The sequence below is a fragment of the Thermobia domestica genome, unplaced genomic scaffold (genome assembly GCF_964235325.1).
Source record: "Thermobia domestica unplaced genomic scaffold, izTheDome1.hap1.1 HAP1_SCAFFOLD_374, whole genome shotgun sequence".
Taxonomy (NCBI): Eukaryota; Metazoa; Arthropoda; class Insecta; order Zygentoma; family Lepismatidae; genus Thermobia; species Thermobia domestica.
The window spans coordinates 66,101-84,968 of record NW_027656087.1 but is presented as its reverse complement, the minus strand read 5'-3'; the positions used below and the strand labels follow the sequence as shown (position 1 = coordinate 84,968).

Below are 18,868 nucleotides of genomic sequence, written 5' to 3'. Positions count from 1 at the left end.
AGTTGTTCTATAATATTATTGAATAACATAATAATAATAATGCACTACAAGAATGCGCAAAGTGCTACTAGAAATGAAAATAAATCGGAGAGATTATTATTATTATTATTATTATTATTATTATTATTATTATTATTATTATTATTATTATTATTATTATTATTATTATTATTATTATTATTATTACTGTATCTTGGTTTAAATCAGTTTCAGCTTAGTAATCTGACAGTCGTCTCTGGCAAGTGTAGATTATTTGAATTCTTCTTATCCAAAGAATTTTCTGATCACATGATAGGTGTCTAGTATTACTGATTTTTGTAGACTTGTTAAGAGATGGTTTGCGTTCATCTGTTTAAGTTGGGTCACAGTACTTTGAAGGATAATTGCTGTAGTTGGGATAATGATTGATCTTTCTGTGACTTTCTGACATTTCCATAACTTTTTTGATTTCGCCACCCAGGTCTTTATATTTGCTTATTTTCGTACTGTTATTATTATTATTATTATTATTATTATTATTATTATTATTATTATTATTATTATTATTATTATTATTATTATTATTATTATTATTATTATTATTATTATTATTATTGAAGATTTGAGAATTCAATGCTTATCTGATGTCTCACAGTCAGAAGGGTTCAGACAGAAAGCACGGATGAATAACGAGCGGGAATAAGCAGAAACTTGAAATATGCACGTTTCACGGAGGGTGATATCGGGTAAATAAAGTTAGGAACTATAGCAAACAGGCAACCAAAGTCCCACAACTACATTGAAATGAAATCTGTGAGTTTTACGTCCCACGGTCATGCCGGTTAGGCTAAAGGAGACGGTGATTATGAGAAATGAATGAAATGGTGGAATGAAGAAAGTGGGAGGAAACGGGAGAACCCCGAGAAAACCCACGCACACGGTGTTTGTCCACCACAAAGTTCACTTGGCGGGAGCAGGGTTTGAACCCGGAACCCCATGCAACAGAGGTGAACGCTCTACCACTGAGCCACCGCGGCCCCCAACTATATTGCTCATTAAATAGTGGCTTCTTAGCGTAGTATAACGTATTTTCTGTTAATATTTCGGAAAGTTAATAGTAATACAATCAATTTTATATTGGATATCGTTAGTTATTAATCGTATGTTTGATTTTCAGGTGAAAGTAATAGAAGAGTTAGACAGCATATTTGGTGACTCTGATCGCCCAGCGACAATGCAAGACTTACAGAATATGAAGTACTTGGAAAGATGCATTAAAGAAACCCTTCGAATCTACCCAAGTGTTCCTCTGATCTCACGGAAGCTAAATGATGACTTACAGCTAGGTAGAAATTAAATATAAGAATCTCTCCTCTTAGTTTTTCTCTTCACTTCTAGATGGTCGTATATGCTGGTTTGTCTAAGATTATTCTGGTCCTTACAGGCACGTAGCCAGGATTTCGTGAAGGGGGAGGGGGGTCCGTGACATGAAATACTATGGTCATCACACCAGGGGCTCGATCATTCTAAACTATTTTACTGGAACACATACTGGTTTGTTTAGCCAGGATTTCGTAACGGGGGGGGGGGGGAGACGTGACATGAAACACTGAAGGCCCGATCAATCTAAACTGCTTTACAATCAACATATATTGCTTTGTTAGGACAATAAAATGAGGATATGTTACTAAGTATTTTAATAACAAACTACGAAGTAATCTCGAGTAAAATAATAAAAAAATGTATTGAAAATGTTTTACAATATTTACGTTCTTCGTCTGAACATACAAATACAACAATTTTCCTTTCATTACGACCTCAACTATTATAAAAAGTACATATTCACTATTATAAAAAGTACACTCATGTCCAAAATGATTGTCGCATATCTATGACTGTCTTCTTGTAAGAATATAATTTGATAATGATTTTGCAGGGTACTTTTAATACTGATACCATGTGTATAATCGGGAAATGCATAGACCCTATTTGTGGTAAATTTCATAGAAAAAGAATTATAAATACGAAAATTAGAGTGAGTAAAATGAAATGTTGCTAAATGAACAAGAAAGTTTTATTTTTTTTTTATTGTTCTTATTTACTGATCTTTTGACAAAATTTGTCATTTACATGTCTTTGCCGATTATACACATACTAACATTGTAAGAAATACAGGGCGAATTCGTTATCAAATTATATTCGTATAATATATACAACATATTTATAGACTTGCGACAATAATTTTGGACATGAGTGTAGAAACTCAATAATGTCTTGTAAAATATTTTACAATATCTGCGTTCCTTTCTCTGTTGAATCAAATGTTAACAGAATTTTCTTTTTACATAATTTTTTGTTTTTATTATTCCTTCAACTATTGTCACTTCCAAATGACAGGTTAAAGGAGTAGTAGAAAATGTTTTTGAAATAACATGTTTGATACTGCAAGGATACGATGACGAAAAATTATTATCAAAAATGTCCACGCTGTTACACAACCGGCATTATGCTTTCAGAAGTTTGAAATCTCCCTGACTAGTAGCAGAAATTCTAAGAATTGCGTAACTTCCGAAAATTTCAAATTCCGTGACTCTTCCAGGATATCCCACTCACCTCGCCACCATGTATTGCAAGTAATACAAATTTCTTCATAAGAAAGAGTAACCAAAAGCTTTCTGTAGTTTTTTTTAAAAAATTTTAACGCCGATTCTTCTTTTTTCATTTCATTTCGTTTTATCCTTTCTTAAGTTCTTTCATTTCTGGTCTCGAAGGGGGGTCCGGACCCCCCCCGGACCCCCCATTGGCTACGTGCCTGGTCCTTAATCTCATAATAATATGATATGGTAATTTTTTAAGGAACATTTAAAGACTCGACAGAAAAGATGAAATAATTAAGTTTTAACGTCCCTCGTTTATCCTCTGTAGACTAAAGGAGATGGATGACTAGTGAGTATGAAATAATAAATGGAATCAGACTGGGGGGAAGCAGCAAATCCCCGAGAAAACACACAGCTACAATTATTACAGCCCGAACGTTTGAGCTGTCACAATATTTTATTTTAAACCAAAAATTGTAGATATTTAATACATTATTGTTCGAAAAAACTGAATTAAGTAAATTTTGTAAAGAAGTTAAGTTCGGTTTTGTTTATTTATTTTAAAAGTTTGTGAAAATGTATTTATTGGTAACTGTTTCGAATTTTCTCAACTTTTAATATTACCACGTTGTGTATATATTATTTACCTTCTGTAATTATTGTTGAGAAAAGTTCTGAACGTCGTTCTTGTTACTTACTCAGCTTAAAATCAATTGATTTCGTGGAAAAATAAAATCAGCTCGAAAGATCTGTAATTCACGAGTATTATACATTCATGAATATTCAAATGTTTCAAATTAAACGAGTTAAAAATGCTCCAAGAGCATTGCCAGAACGAACTTAAAATAAAAAGAATGGAGAGATGGAACGAGAAGGATTACTATTTAAATATAATTATTTCTATATGTAAAAGTAATTATTTTTATCCCCACCTTCTTCTCTTTCTCGCAAAAATTCGCAAAAGATCATCTTTCTATGACTTATGGTTCCTTAAATCTTCCGAAATTCGAACTTTTTTTGGCCAATATCTGGGGAACGGTGGACGATTGACCAGTAGCCAGTTGGAAAGTGCCCACCGGTTAATACTGGTACTAAAACATTTACTATACTCTTAGGTATAGATCAACACCAATATGATCTCTTTATGACTTACGGTTTCCGAGATATATGGCTTCTTAAATCTCCCGAAATCGGAACTATTGTTTGGCCAATATCTCGGGAACGGTAAGTCATAGAGAGATAATATTATTATTGTTAATCAATACCTGAAAGGATGGTAAACGTTTTGGTACCAATATTAACTGGTGGTCAGTTGGACAGTGTTCACCAGTTACTATTTGATACCAAAATATTCACCATCCTCTTAGGTAGTCCTATTAATTAACACCAATATGATATCTGTATGACTTATGGTTCCCGAGATATGGCTCCTTAAATCTCCGGAAATCGTCATTTTTTTGTCCAATATCCCAAGAACGGTAAGAGTGACGCGAAGAATTCTATCACTTAGATAGTTTTTTGATGCTCTATCGAATGGAAAACTTACAATTGAAAAAAAAAGGAAAAGAAAGAACAGACAGACAGACATACAGAAATAGAAAATTCAGTAACAAACTTTTAAAGTTCGTAGAAACTAAATCTTTATTTTTATATTACAATACATGTGTTAAAGATGAATATGTGTTGCTAGATTAATTGTCCATGTTTGTAACTATAAATAAGCTGAAGCTGAGAATGTACAGTATATCGCACCTGTATAAAACATCAAGTAAACTTTATTAGAAATACATTTTGCATGTACTGCATAGAGATGAACATAAAATACTTTTATTTTGACGCCTACACTGAGAAAAAAAAATGTATGTAGCGTACTTAAAAAGATAGGTTACATACGTAATTCCTGTAGTTTTTGGACTTAACGTACAGCAGACGTATAATTGAAAATGCATGTTTTATAATACTTTCTGTATAAGTGTTCCATCTATACGTACTTTCCGTATGAAACAATGTAGGCGGTCAGGATCTCACATACAAATGGACGTATATAACATATAGGTGACGAAGATAACACAAGTATATGCATGTGATATACGGAAAACTGTTAGATGTCAGACATCCTGCAACGGCATGATGTAACATCTAAGGGTAGTGCCTATGTAGCATACGGATTACGTAAGCTCCGTACTGATTTCTATAGTAAGCAACAGGATACCGTATATTTGTACAATATACCGCTGTCCGGAGAACGGATTTTTCTCTGTGTAGAGATAAAGTGTACGTTGATTCTCAATATACACTAAATTTATTACAATAAACAAATATATAAATTGAGACTTCTATATGTAACACTAACTAAAACGAGTTTTTATAATTACTATTTTTGACATAGACAGAAATCTCAACATAATACAAATTTCACCGTTTCCCCTTCTTTGGGGCTGAAACCCTTATTCTTGTATAGAGTTTAAATACCAAATTTCACATCTTCAACTTAAACAAATCCTCACATTGGATACTTTCTCAAAACTAAGAAAGGGAAATTTGAGTATTTTAGAAATGTTTCGGTTTTCCCCTCAGAAGTGAAGTTTTCGAAAATGCTTAACAGTAGTTTCAAATGAAAAGTTTATGTGCCGTATATTACCTCTCTAACTTTAGGAATTTGTCAGATACACTATTCTTGGTAAAGGCATTTGAACCCCTTTCATCTCCTTAGCAGAGATGAACTGAGTCAGTAGGTCGTATGTTAGCAGGACATGACTCACTGCGACCCACCACCTTTGATCCATCAATCCAGCATGACAGACTCTGACCCACCAACCTATTCTACTCAATGCATTGTACACAACATCTTCTGTACACTGGTGAATTTGTTTACGTTTTATTTTCGAGACGTTCATTTTCCTTCCTTTTTCATTTGTTTTTATTTATTTATTTATTTGTGATGAGTATATCTAAGTGAAAAAAGAACTTCAGGCACTTTTGGATATTGATATTTGTAACTGTAGTAATGATAGCAGTAGAACTTACTACTTGGCTTTCGAGATACAGTCGGATTTTACACTATTTTTTTTTTTCCTTTACGTTTGCCTACTTTGTCTTGATTTGATATTTTCAAACTTCATCCTATTTTTCATTGAAAAGTATCTGTAATTCAACAAGGAAATAATTATATATGATAATTAAATTGAAATTCATCGTAATATGCCCATGACAAACACTTTACCATTTTATATCGTAAAGGTCAGGTGCACCGGTATTGTAACAGAGTGGTGCTGGAGCGATTGACCGTAGAAATTCAAAATTTGATTAGTGATAATTTCACAGCTTTCTTTTATTACAAGTGTAAACTCTTTAGTCAGTGCAAAGAAGGAGAGTATGGATCATGGGTCAGACGATGGGTTTTGGTGGGTCATGGCGGTTCGTAGGTCCAATGGGTCATGGGTCATCGGTCAAGTTTTCATCTTTACGATACATACGTATTTCCAAAAATCTCTCTTTATTCATTGTTCATAACAAAAGGAGTGTTCTGTCCTCATTTCACGTTTCTACTTGTAGTATTATATCCTGGGTGATACTTAGGGATGTGCACGAGACGAGTCGAGACAAGATTTTCCTGACAAAATTCGAGCCGAGACACGGCTCTTCCAATAGAGAAATGTACATTTTTCGAGTCGAGACATCACTTTTACAGTACATTTTCGAGACCAGACAGCCACAAATGTTGTCTCATGCGCATCCCTAATGATGCTAAATCACTCACTTCCATTCCTTTATATAAATGGAGTAAATTATGTGTTTATTTAATGTACAGAGACAGTAGAATATTGGTCAAGTTTCTTTCCTTACTTTGAAGTGATAAAAGTTTAATTTTTACCCATATAAACTCTCCATAAGCTATCACTGAGTACAATACTTTGAATATGTATTTTAATTGTTGAAAGAAAACTGGAAGGTAACCTAACTATATTTCCTTGAGGAGTTCTCGTATAAAGGTGTGTGAAAGTCCACAGCCAGCAAAAAGTGTTTAGAATAGTTGAAGAGACAGTGTATCATTTGGTACACTTAAGATATTGCATGCAATTTGGTACAATTCAGAATAGGAACGAATACCCGACTATGACATTAGATTTTCAATAATTTACTGTTTTCTTATTTTCTCTTTTCAGAGAATTACTTAATACCAGCGGGTTCTGTAGTTACTCTGCACATATTTGATATTCATAGGAATCCTGAGATATTTCCCAACCCAGAGGAATTTAATCCTGATAATTTCCTGCCAGAAAGGGTACAAGGACGACATCCTTACGCATATATCCCGTTCAGTGCTGGACCTCGAAACTGTATAGGTAAGAATCGAAAATAATACAATATAATCCCAATTTAAGGCTCCCTTGTTTTACGAAAGATTAATTTGATCGTGAAAGTAACGCTGTATACAGACACTTATCAATTTAATGGAAACACGTTTGACGTCTAGGTTGGCAACGGTCAGTCGGCGACCGTAGGTTATTGGTGATGGTGTGTTAAGGCAAACTTCATGCTAAGTCAGGAGCAGTAAAATTGCAGTGTGCAGTGAATTGAGCACACGGTGACAGTGTAAAATTGACGAAGTCTCTTATTTCCAAAGAGAGTAAAACTGTTGGCGCGTAGTTATAAATAGTGTAATAAAGTGGCGCTCAGTTATGTGGTGCAAGCGTAACGAGAGTGTCATGCGTGTTGGATGTGTCGCGCAAGGTAATGACAACCTACAAAACTCACGACGAAACTACATCGGCTACGAGGAACAGTGATCGGAAAAGAAATCCATCAGTGATAGGTCTTGCGGAGCAGGAACGAATTGTCACTAAGAACTGTCGTGCGACTCTGGTGCAAGCAACGGAGGAACACGAGCAGCACTTTGCACAACTTGGTCGACAATCACAGTCTGCGGCGAGTTATGTAACAGGAGCATTAGTTGGGTTTTGATTTGCACGTACAATTTCCTGATAAGAGACCATCACGGTTTAGCACGACACCAATAGTGCCGTGAACGTGCAACATGGACCGCTGATGGCTGGAAATGTATGATATTTTCCAACGAGTCATCGTTTATCTTATTTTAAACCACTGGCTATGTTTATTTGTGGCTGACTTCGAAAGAAATTCACAATTCTCAGTGTCTCTGCCCAACCGTGAAACAGGGTGTGGTTCTGTGATGTTATGAACCGTATATCCTGGTTTCCAGTGCGACCCTGTGCTGACACTCACAAGTTGTGCTAATGTCAGTGATTATGTCCCCATTTTTAGATGACCATGGGCATCCTATGGCCTACCGGGAAAAGACACAATATTTTAGTATGACAATGTGCCCATTCATACAGTTAGAGTTGTTGCGACGTGGTTAGAAGAACATTGGGATGAAATTGAATATCCCTCCTGGTCTACCCAATTTCCGGTCTTGAACATAATAGAACATATTATATGGTCCGTTTTGGAGATATGTATCCGGTTCAGAATTTCACCTCAATGCCTACTCACGAAACTGTGTGATACAGTGCATGTAAAATGGTCGTAATATTCACGACCTCTCTGACTCCCTTCCACGTCACATGAGAGCTATTCTAAGCGTGCAAGGTGTTCCAACGCTATATTAATATGATAAGTTCAACTTTCTTCAAGTGTATGTATTAAGTTGATAAGGATCTGTAGAGAATTATTATATTTTTCATCGAAATTGAAATTCTAAGGGTTGTACAAGTAACCAATCTGATTGGGTTAAAATCGAGGTAGAATGGCACTGTTGTTGCTGCTTTTTATGAGGTCACAATCACAGGAAGAAGAAAGTTGGTTTTTACCAGGATCAGCAGCTTTAGAGGAATAAAAGTAGAGAAGAAAATTTAGAAGAGTGTCATAAGTATACTGGTGTCAACTGATAAACTATCGCTGTAAGGGGATATTTCCAAAAGTTTCCGGACTGACAAAAAATTTCACCACTGATAATAAGACGTTTATGGTGTATAGCTTCCTCTATGGGAGTAATTCACATTAGTTTCAACTATGACTCCTTCAATTTGCTGGACACAACCATTTGAATCACTGCAAGTTGAGTTTGTGTCTTGCATGACAATGCTCCAGTCCACACGACTGTTCTTACCAACGTTGCAGTGAAAGACTTTAGCTTCGTCTAGATTCAGAACTCAGCACTGTAGCATTCGAACAATTGCCATATGTGCTGAACTATTGTTATGCATGATACAAGTTAGGTGTACAGAAAAACTGCTTCGCATGAACTGACCCAGTTAGAAAGTTGGCGCTGATAAATTATTTCTTCCATAGATGGCATTACGTGCAATAAACGCGTTTTTACCAGTTTAGTAACGTTTCAGTGTCAGACAGGAAAGATTTGAAAATATCCTTTACATCGCAATAACTAGTTTCTCTTAATCAATTCAAAAGCATTTTTTTTCCTTTCCTAGCGCATACATGATCTTAAAAGTTTCTTTAGTTGTATGAGGATTCTTGCATTGCTGCTAACCCTACACAGAGTTCTTCCTCCTCTGCATTAGGAATCCCCCACTAGTCCCACCTTATAGTTTCAAGTTCTTGTCTGACTTTATCAAGGTGCTTCTTTTGGCAGATAACGTGCTGAAATTGTATGTATAAGCTTGTATTAGAGGATATTTCAAAAGTACGTGCCTTTGAGACAAAGATTAATAATACAAGAATATTAGTTACATTTTTAAAAACTCAGTTTAGTAGCTACATTCCTAGATTGTTACCGTTAATCTGTGTATACTTTTATAGTCTGGAGATCCACTTAAGAAAAGCAGTCCTCAAAATCAGCAGATGTTAGTTTCTGGAGTTCCTTATACATTACATTGGTTACCTGTTGACGAAGCCCGTAATATTTGCCAAATATATTGGTTACAATTTTTTGGGAAGCCCTAGAAAGTCACAGGAGCGAGACCAGGTGAGTAAGGCAGTGCGTACAGAGATTGAATCCCTAATATTTTGGGCAGACTGATGTGCCGGGGCGTTTTCGTGGTGGAGAAAACCTATCTGGTAACAAATCGAGGGATTCTTATCGCAAATTAACACTGTGGACAAACATTTAATCATATAGTTATACGATGCTACTATTTCCCCATCATCGAAGGGGATGGCAGCAATGATTCTTCTTTATACATGAAAACGAAAACATGACCTTGATTTCCAATTTTTTTTTTGATGCTCAGTGTTGCCCACGAGATAAGACAGAGTTTTCGTGTCGAGATTCGAAAGAGAGTGCACGAACTGAAGACAAAGATCCTTCTTCCTTCAGAACAAGCGACACCTATAGCGACGATGTCTCTGCGTACCGATAGTACAAATCTTCCATGAAAACTCTGTGCACGCTTGTTTTCTGATACTTCCCTCGCTCAACCTACATTTTCATCTTGATGGTTGCTTCTTCTGGCACAATTTGCCAAATGGCTTCCACACTGGGGTTTGCTGTCAAGGTTCGGAGCCGGCATTTCCATGCTCCGTCCACTATGCTGAAATAACTGGTTTGGAAGCGAACAAAGTACCTCTGCACAGTTTTTTAGAATGGCGCTTGCTCACCAAGGGGTTCGGATAACTTGACGGAACTTTGGACTGCTGATATGCTACGATAAAAACAGTACTTCATTAACATTTCCTTTTCTTCGTTACAAGAGTACGCAAATACTTCTTTTGTTTATTCCTCATCTCCACGATCAACCTGAAATATTTGTTTTAAAGGTAATCCTGCTAACTTTGTGTAAACTTACCTGTCACTTTGTAAAAAATGCAAGTTTGTCGTGAACAGGATTCGAACCTATGCTGGACAGCTGGACAGCTCGTACATCAAAATCTCACCGGTAGAGATGAGGTAGGTGCACAGAATTTTGGAACTGTCCTTGTATGTTTCCCTAATTGTTTTCTGTGATAATATTTAGGATAAGGATAATTTTAGAATGCAAAACTATAAGCAAGTAAAGCAGTTCTCATCTATGTTTTCTATTTTCAGGTCAAAAATTTGCTCTTCTGGAAGAAAAAACTGTTCTGTCAACAGTATTGAGGCAATACACTTTGGAAGCGGTAGATAAGCGAGAAGACGTAGAGATTCTAGGAGATTTGGTCCTTCGACCAGCCAATGGGCTTCGGCTAAGAATCACACCTCGCTTGACACAAGCAAGATAACGTTTTACTTTCTTTACATAGAATGAGTTATGTATGTTTAAAGTAAAAGAAAGATCATGTAACTGTTGTATAATTTTATAAATTAATCATAATGAAATACGTCTAAAACACTTTATTAAACGTTTTTTCCAAAAGGTTTGAAACCTTTTCTTTTAGTATATAACTTCTATTCCTTATATAATATAAAACGTATCATCTCAATGAATGAAATGGTGAAATGAAGAAAATGGGAGGAAACGGAGAACCCCGAGAAAACTGACGGACACGTGTTTGTCCACCACAAAGTTCACATGGTATGAACGGGGATCGAACCAGGGACCCCACGTACCAGAGGTGAACCTCAACGTTTAACGGTAGACATATTAGTACATAGTATACTCTAATAGAAACATAACTCAAATGTTTCCTTTATAAACTTCTCGTGACACGGACGGATTTCGATAACTTCTAGACAAAATTAAGAAAAAAGTCAGGCACAAATTTTGTACATAAACTTATAGAAGTCAATGAGAAAAATTTCGAATCGAGATGAGAAAAGTTTTTCGAGAATCGATACTGCACGACAAAGTATTCTCCGAGAATCGAGACGAGAAGGAAGTTCTACAAAATTTACAAAACAAGATGAAAATGTACACTTATTCGCCGTACGTTGATCCTCTGTTCGCTGTAAAGGACTTGAGACCCATTATGAACTTCCACGATGATAAAACTCAATGCTTGCTCACTATTTTAGTCGTATTGAAAGAGGAATACTTGATTAGGTTTCAGAGGATTCAAGAACTCTTGTATGTATATAGTGGATGAATGAACTACCAAAGCCTGTGACAAACATCTTGGCATTTCAGCTGAACGAATAAAACGCAAGCTCTGGCGCAACGTTGCCAAGTGGTAAAGGGGTGTGGCTATGGCTAAGCAGGCAAACTGCAGCGCGATCAGGTGACAGAGAATAGACGTGGATGTGTAGAAAATAAATGTCGCAATACCGCTGGCCTCTCATTTGGTACCACATTTAAACGGAACTTGGAGCGCCGCCTTCAAATGCCAATATGTTTGTCACGCCGTTTAGATAGCAACGACTTTCTCTCTGTGCGCTCTGTTCTCGCGTTGATTGATTGGATATAAATTAAGTGTCCCTTTCAGCACCGAGGTTGTATGAGATCTGAACCTACAGGTCAATGTGGGATCCAATCATATGAACTTCTGCTGGCAATGGAACCCCGATCTCTCATGCTGTTGACGCGTATGCTAATCATATAGGAACCCCGCTATATTCTCTCATTGCGTAAGATGTGCAGTTGTGACAGTCGATGTTTATCTATATATATAAAAGAGAACGCACAAATCCTTTGTTAGCTCATCACGCTAATACGGCTGAACCGATTTCTTTCATTTTTGGGGGGTTATTAGGATTTGGACCCTAGATGGTTTTTAGCATATCACTTTAATTTTTAATTACCAGTGTCTTGAGATAATTGACCATTCAGGTACAAATCCTTTGTTATTAGTTCATCATAGGTAAAAATAAACGTATTTATGCAACCCGCATGACCGTTAACTCGGCGGGTTAACATAAATGACAGGCGATATACAGCGGAAAATAGCTTGAATCTTCTGTTTAAAATTTTTTAATTGATTTGTTTATTTTTACAGACACTTTTACAATATGCCAGCACCGGGATGACCGCAGCGAAGCGGGGCGGGTTAACATAATGACCGCAGCGAAGCGGGGCGGGTTAACATAAATGACAGGCGATATAATGTTAAGATTTACTGCAATCTTCTATGGTTTTTATCATATCACTTGAAAGCGAAAAAGTAAAAATTATCTAAGTAACAAAGTTTATTGCGTTCCGGGGTGACCGCAGCGAAGCGGGGTGAACGCTGCTAGTCTATTATATTAAATTAAAGTGAACCTAACGCTGTTCGACGACTAACTTACTAAGAGTGTTACACCGATTTTTAATGATCTTCAGTATATGAGTGGACCCGGCCGCCTAACAAGTTTTCAGCATATTTTTTGGTAAGGAGGGGAGGTAATACGTGAAAGTAACCGAGAACGATCGATGTTAATGCCTAATCCATAGTTGAGTTGAGTTGATTTTGAGTTTAACGTCTCTTTCAGCAGTGAGGCTATGTAAGGTGGAGCCTACTGATTAACGTGGAATCCGAGCCAAATGAGCTCCCACTGGGAATCAAACCCAAGTCTTCCCCGCCAAAAGTGCGTACGCTAACCGCTTGGCCACAAAGAGCTCATGTCTAATCTATAGTGAATAGCTGAGATGAATGATGAAATTCTTGAAGCTCTTTCAGTTCAAATTCACCTCCTATCAGCTCGGGTCGTGATGAGAAAGGGTGACATGTAAAATTAATGAAAAGGGATCTATATTAGACCTCAGTATATAGTTTTCGCGGTCGATCAGATAAATAATAATACTCTCTATGCCGTTCAAGTGCAAATTCATCCTCTATCGACATGTGAGATGGGAAAGATGTGAGAGGTAAACATAATCGAAAACTGTCGACAATAGTGTGCAGTCGATACTGTTCGAGATCGATGAGATTCCCCACGCAATTTCAGTCCAGTACCATTCCACATCTCGATGGGTATGGGAAGGATTTACATGCATGAATAATCGAAAACGACCGATATTAATGCCCAATCCATAGTTTCTGAGGTCGCTGAGATAAATACTAGCATCTGAACATACGTCCGTACTCTCGTCGACGAGAGTAGAGAATTTAGTGTTATATATATATATATATATATATATATATATATATATATATATATATATAAAAAGAACTTGTATTGTTTCGTTTACTTCTACCTTGGCAACAACATTGTTTAATAACGCGACGCATTTCTGCCAAAAAATAAGTTTGTCACTTTGTGTGTAGGATTGTGGAAAGAATGCCACCGTCTTTCTTCATACTGCCGCAGTGTTTAGTAACATAATGTTTGTTGAAAAGATAAATTTTCCTACATTTTATCTCATATTTATAAAATCTCCCTTTTGGTGCAGTAAATGAAGCTCAAATTTTAATGAAGAAACGAACAAATTAGTAACAAGCTGAAAATTAGTACAGATGTTGGGAATGATGTTCTAAACAACATACTAAAAGTCCCCTGAAGTCCAAGATGACCTTCGCCGCCATATTGGAAAATGGCCACTGGAAGTATCAAATGAGCAATATACAAATAAAAATAGCAATATCTTCGCTATGGCTGAACATAAAGAGATAAACTTAGTGTCGTTAACACAATATTTTTTAAAGAGAAACATTTTTTCATAAAACGCATACGTTTAGAAATATTTAGCTCCAAATTCTAAAATTCCGAAAACTACCGTCAAACTGATTTAAAATTTTATTGAACTTAATAAAATATTAACAAGTTAAAATTTTACATAGATGTTGATAAAGATTATTTAAATGACATACTAAAATCCTACAACTTCTTTGTTCGCCATATTGGAAAATGTCCAAATGTCCAAAGTAATTGAAAGACAATATTTTGTCAAGTCAAATACAAAATCTGGACCGGGCTAAAGATTTGAGAAAGTGTAAATGCAGTTTCTCCGAAGTCATTTGGGATTGATGGCGGTGCGAGAGGGGAAATACTATGACGTGTTTAAGGTTGTCCTCTGCCATCTTGGTGACTGCCATCTTGGAATCAACTTGTTTATTTTAAACGGTAAAATGGTCGTGTGACATATTAAACAACATCCTCGTTCGAAGAGAAACCCAATGGTAAGGTTATTATTATTTTTTTTAAAAAAAAAAACAGTTTTGAAGTTGTGAATAAATTTAGGATATGTTATATGTGAGATGTGCTGTGCGAAGTTTCGAATTGAAGGATAAAGTGAAAAACAAGCTTGGAAACATCTCACATTACGTATTCTTTAATAACCAGGAAAAGAGAGAGCTAACATGCATAAGACAATTACAATCACATGACATGTTCAACATGCCCACCTTTCTGTTCTACATATCCTTAACTGTGAGACCCAGTGCTTGTTTACTCTGCCAAGCATCATTGGTGATATTTGTTCACAGACAGTAATGATTCTCCTTTTCAGGTAGCCAATGCTAATGATTTTACACTGGTAGACAATAGCTTTAAAGTGCTCCCAAAGATATAAATCTTACGGAGGTAGGTCGTGAGACCTTGCTGATCACTCAACTGGTCCATGCCGACCTATCCAACAACCGAGAAAGTGTTCATTCAGCCATCGATTACGTTATGACGATTGTGCCCCATCTTGTTGCCAATATTGACGAAATCATCCTTCCTCTTCCCCTTCCAAAAGTTGCATAACAGTGTTTTCAAGCATATCTCCATATTGTGCAGCATCCCAGGTCCCATCAATGAAAACAGATCCAATAGATTTTCGCCCCATATTCCACACCACACCATTACCTAATCTGCATCTGGTTTTCTCACCTGTGGGTTTTTCTTCTTTATGGGCAGATGGTTTCTCTCCATTGTTTGGTAGCTTCCTATCGTGATCTTGATCATCATCTTGCTCAGGATGGGCGTCTTCTTCTGTGTTAGTTTCTACGGCTTTGCTTTCTCTTATGTATGCTTTTGAGCCGAACTCATATGCTCTCTGAAGAGACTGAGAGACATGTTACTCGTAACTAGGTTGGGGAAAAAGAAAGTAATTTCTTTATGTCCAGTTTTCTCAATCCTTATATTTGTTAGGGCCATATTTTTTCGCTACTATGTCCATGATGTCACTTCCGGTTATGAATCTGCCGCTTATTCTAGACAGCGTTAACGGCGAATTGAACTCTTCAGTGGCGTATGGGTCGGTGATCTCGTAAGAAACTCTATCTCCCTCCATTTCGTATTGCACGGTCGGCGCTCTCCTTGTTGGAATCCTCTTTCTTGGACGCGTCTCTCTCTCTCTTGATATTATATAACCCCTTGTCCCGTCTCTGTTGTGCCACCTGCCGAAAGAGCTGAGAAATGATGAGGTGATGTGGTGGCGCTGCCTGCTACGAACGTTTCAAAATTAATTTCGAATTGTTCGGTAGTTTTCCCGTGATACGATCATCAAGAGAACGTAGCTTTGAATCTGGAGAAATAAATTATGAAAAATGTTCACGCCCCTATCAGGGTGTCTTACTCCAGCAATATTTTTTTCTACATTGTAAGTCAAATACGTACCAAGTTGGTTGAAATTCCAACCGTATGCTGAAACACATACATATTTCGCACCACGGCTGCAACACCACCACAACTAATAAATTGTCAATTTTAAGTTATGCATACATTCGGATTTGTGAGTCTCCTCTCTATCCGGCAATATAAGAGTTATGGCTCTAGTTTTACAAGATGCTACGTGAGAGCACTAGTTTCACTAGTGAACAATATTAAAGTGAATGTATTACCAACTTTCAAATGCAATTTACTCAAACCTAACTTTTTTTGAGTATTGCAGCCGTGGTGGGTACTCGCAGGTTAGGTTAGTTTAGGTTAGGTTAGGTGGGCGCAAAGTCCCTTTCCCCAAAATGTACTAGAGTAAAATAAAAGAAGCTAGGTGACTTGACAATCTTTATTGGACTTTACAAACACTGTTCAAACTGTCTCCCACCATATTCAATGCTCTAAGTACACCTCTTTAGCACTGAATTCAAAATATCATTACAGAATCGAGGATTGGTATTGTAATGTATTCAGTAACTTAGTATTAGTAGTAGTAGTAGTAGTAGGTTGTGCTACTCGGGTTACTATTTTATTTTACTGAGGAATTTTCTTGGTTTATGAATTTAATTTCGAATTTGTTATCAATCGAAGCATGCTGGGAATTTGCTGGCCCGCCATGTAAATTCGCCGAGAGCTTCAGTTGACGTAATTGCCTGGTGAGTGAATTTCCATATTTTTACTATACTTAAAACATTTATATTTTTATGAAAGTAGCATTGAGTCTAGGTATATATATCTATTGTAGATAAGTTGCTAGATATAAAAGGAAATAAAACTGTTGTATTTAATACATTTTAAGATATTATTACTACTTGCCTTTTTTAAAACTTAATGTTGACGCCATTTTTGGTAAAAGGGCTATTGTGTCCTCATGGTATGTCCAAATGCTTGTAGTAATAATGGACTCAAAATATTACATGGAAAAGGGTTAACAAACGTTTGTGTGAATTTAAGTAATTTGTAGCTAAGTCATTTTTTTCTTGTTAGTTGTTTGGTTAATAAATATAGGTATATTTAAAATTGTTAATTACTGACTTCTGACATTTACAAATCCAGTAGCATTACCGCTAATAGAATTATATGTATCTCGTTTAGTACCAGCACAGAGAAAATAATCTTGTTATTTTCTTTGTGGTATAACACAACCAGCGAACAAGTGCGGGCGGCCGATTTTGGAACTAAAATGCAAGCAGCAGTGTTTCTAACCGGACTACTTGTAATCAATCTATCACAGTTCTTTCTGTCTTGTTCGTAATAAACCACTTCACGCATATGCTCAAGTCAGGGGCGGAGCGATCGGGGTCTTGAGTAAGAGAATTCTTTTGCATTGACATGATATTCGGATGTACTTCAAAAATTAGGTGAGAGAGAGAAGTGATAATCTTTCATCGCCACCCTCCTAACCGTCTCCCCAGGGGTCCTGGGTCCAACCCCAGATTGAGATGGTACATAAAGATAATTTTGTCTAATCTCTGTCATTATTTAGCATGGTTTAGTAATTAAAAAATACTAAACCATGCTAAATAATGACAGAGATTAGAGAAAGTTATTTTTATGTACCATCTCAATCAGGGGTGGACCCAGAACCCCTGGGGAGACGGTTAGAAGTGTTGCGTTGACGGCGGAGGGGGAGCGATTAAAATGGGATGCCTGATAATTGAAGGTTCCTTATAACTCCAGTAAAATTCAGACAAAATCTCTGAATTACATAAAAAAGAAAACATACAAAATATATTTTTAGGGTAACTCTTACAGCCATTACGTTATTCTAAGAGTAATGTTACTTCTGAAATTGATTAGAGCGAATATGTATTTGAATAACAAAACCACTTTCATAAGTTTTTCAAAGTATCAAGTTTGAAAAGAACGAAGTTTGTCTTCCATTGTTATCTCATTGCTCAAAGATACCGGTGATGAAGTAATTGGCTGGAAATCAATCGGCCGTTTCTTACATCAATTTATAAAGAAGATGAGTGCCAATGTTAGACATGTCAGTTCAGTATTTTAAAAAAAGCCACCCAACCTCTTGCAACCATGCGTAGCGCATTTTAATACTTACACTTGAAATAAAAATATAGACGATTGACTGAATAAAGACGATTGACTTTGCCTTTGAATTTCATATGTGAATAACAATATAGGACTTTTCAGATAGAGGACAGGGAGGAGCAGGTTTTATTAAACGAGACCGTACATCTGATATGTTTGAACTATAGGCAACTTGTGTTTACGGGCTAAACTCAGTCCTCTGAAGTCAATCGACAAATACCTTTAAGATGTTCAACAGAATAACGTATCAGGATTATTATATACTACAGACACAAATATAACACTAGGCTCCCAAGTTTCAAAATTATATTGTGTGTGAAAATAGTTAATAGATTTAATTCTTTGTGACCTGATAGCTAAAACCTGAGAGAAATTCAGAGTTAGTCCAGAGGTAATTTCTTTCCTCATAAATAAAATTTATTGTGTGCTGAAGCAATGATACTTACTCTTACACTACCCATACGCTGATGCTTTATCAATACTTTTATTCGAACTCTACCAAAGGGTTGGATTTCTATAATGATCCTAAAAGAAGGGTGCACTGAACCAAATTGTACAAATCAATCCCTAAAGGCAAGCTATCCAATCCCATAAATCCCATCTTTAAAAAATGAAGGAAAAACTTCCCCCAAAGGGTTCACATTTCTCGAACAAAAAAATGAAATTTCTTTATTTTAACGTCCCATGATTATGTTGTTTATGCTAGGGGAGACAGATGATTAATGAAAATGAAAGATTGTAAAATTAAATTTTGTTCTCTCAATGGAAATCAAACCCAGAACCACATACAATAAAAGCACATGCCCTGGCCAATAGACCAGCGGAAAGGACTTTCACAGTTCTCGAGAGG

The 18,868-nt window shown here is 36.4% G+C and overlaps 1 protein-coding gene across 1 annotated transcript in view; it reads left to right on the top strand.

Moving 5' to 3' along the window:
• Positions 1-10,894, top strand: part of LOC145676811 (cytochrome P450 4C1-like) — a 63,510-nt gene extending 52,616 nt beyond the window's left edge. The window contains exons 11-13 of the mRNA XM_081747589.1: positions 1,157-1,325; positions 6,743-6,922; positions 10,585-10,894. Of these exons, the coding sequence (XP_081603715.1) occupies positions 1,157-1,325; positions 6,743-6,922; positions 10,585-10,757 (522 nt within the window). The 3' untranslated portion in view covers positions 10,758-10,894. The remainder of the gene's footprint in view (positions 1-1,156; positions 1,326-6,742; positions 6,923-10,584) is intronic.
• Positions 10,895-18,868: the final 7,974 nt, after the last annotated feature.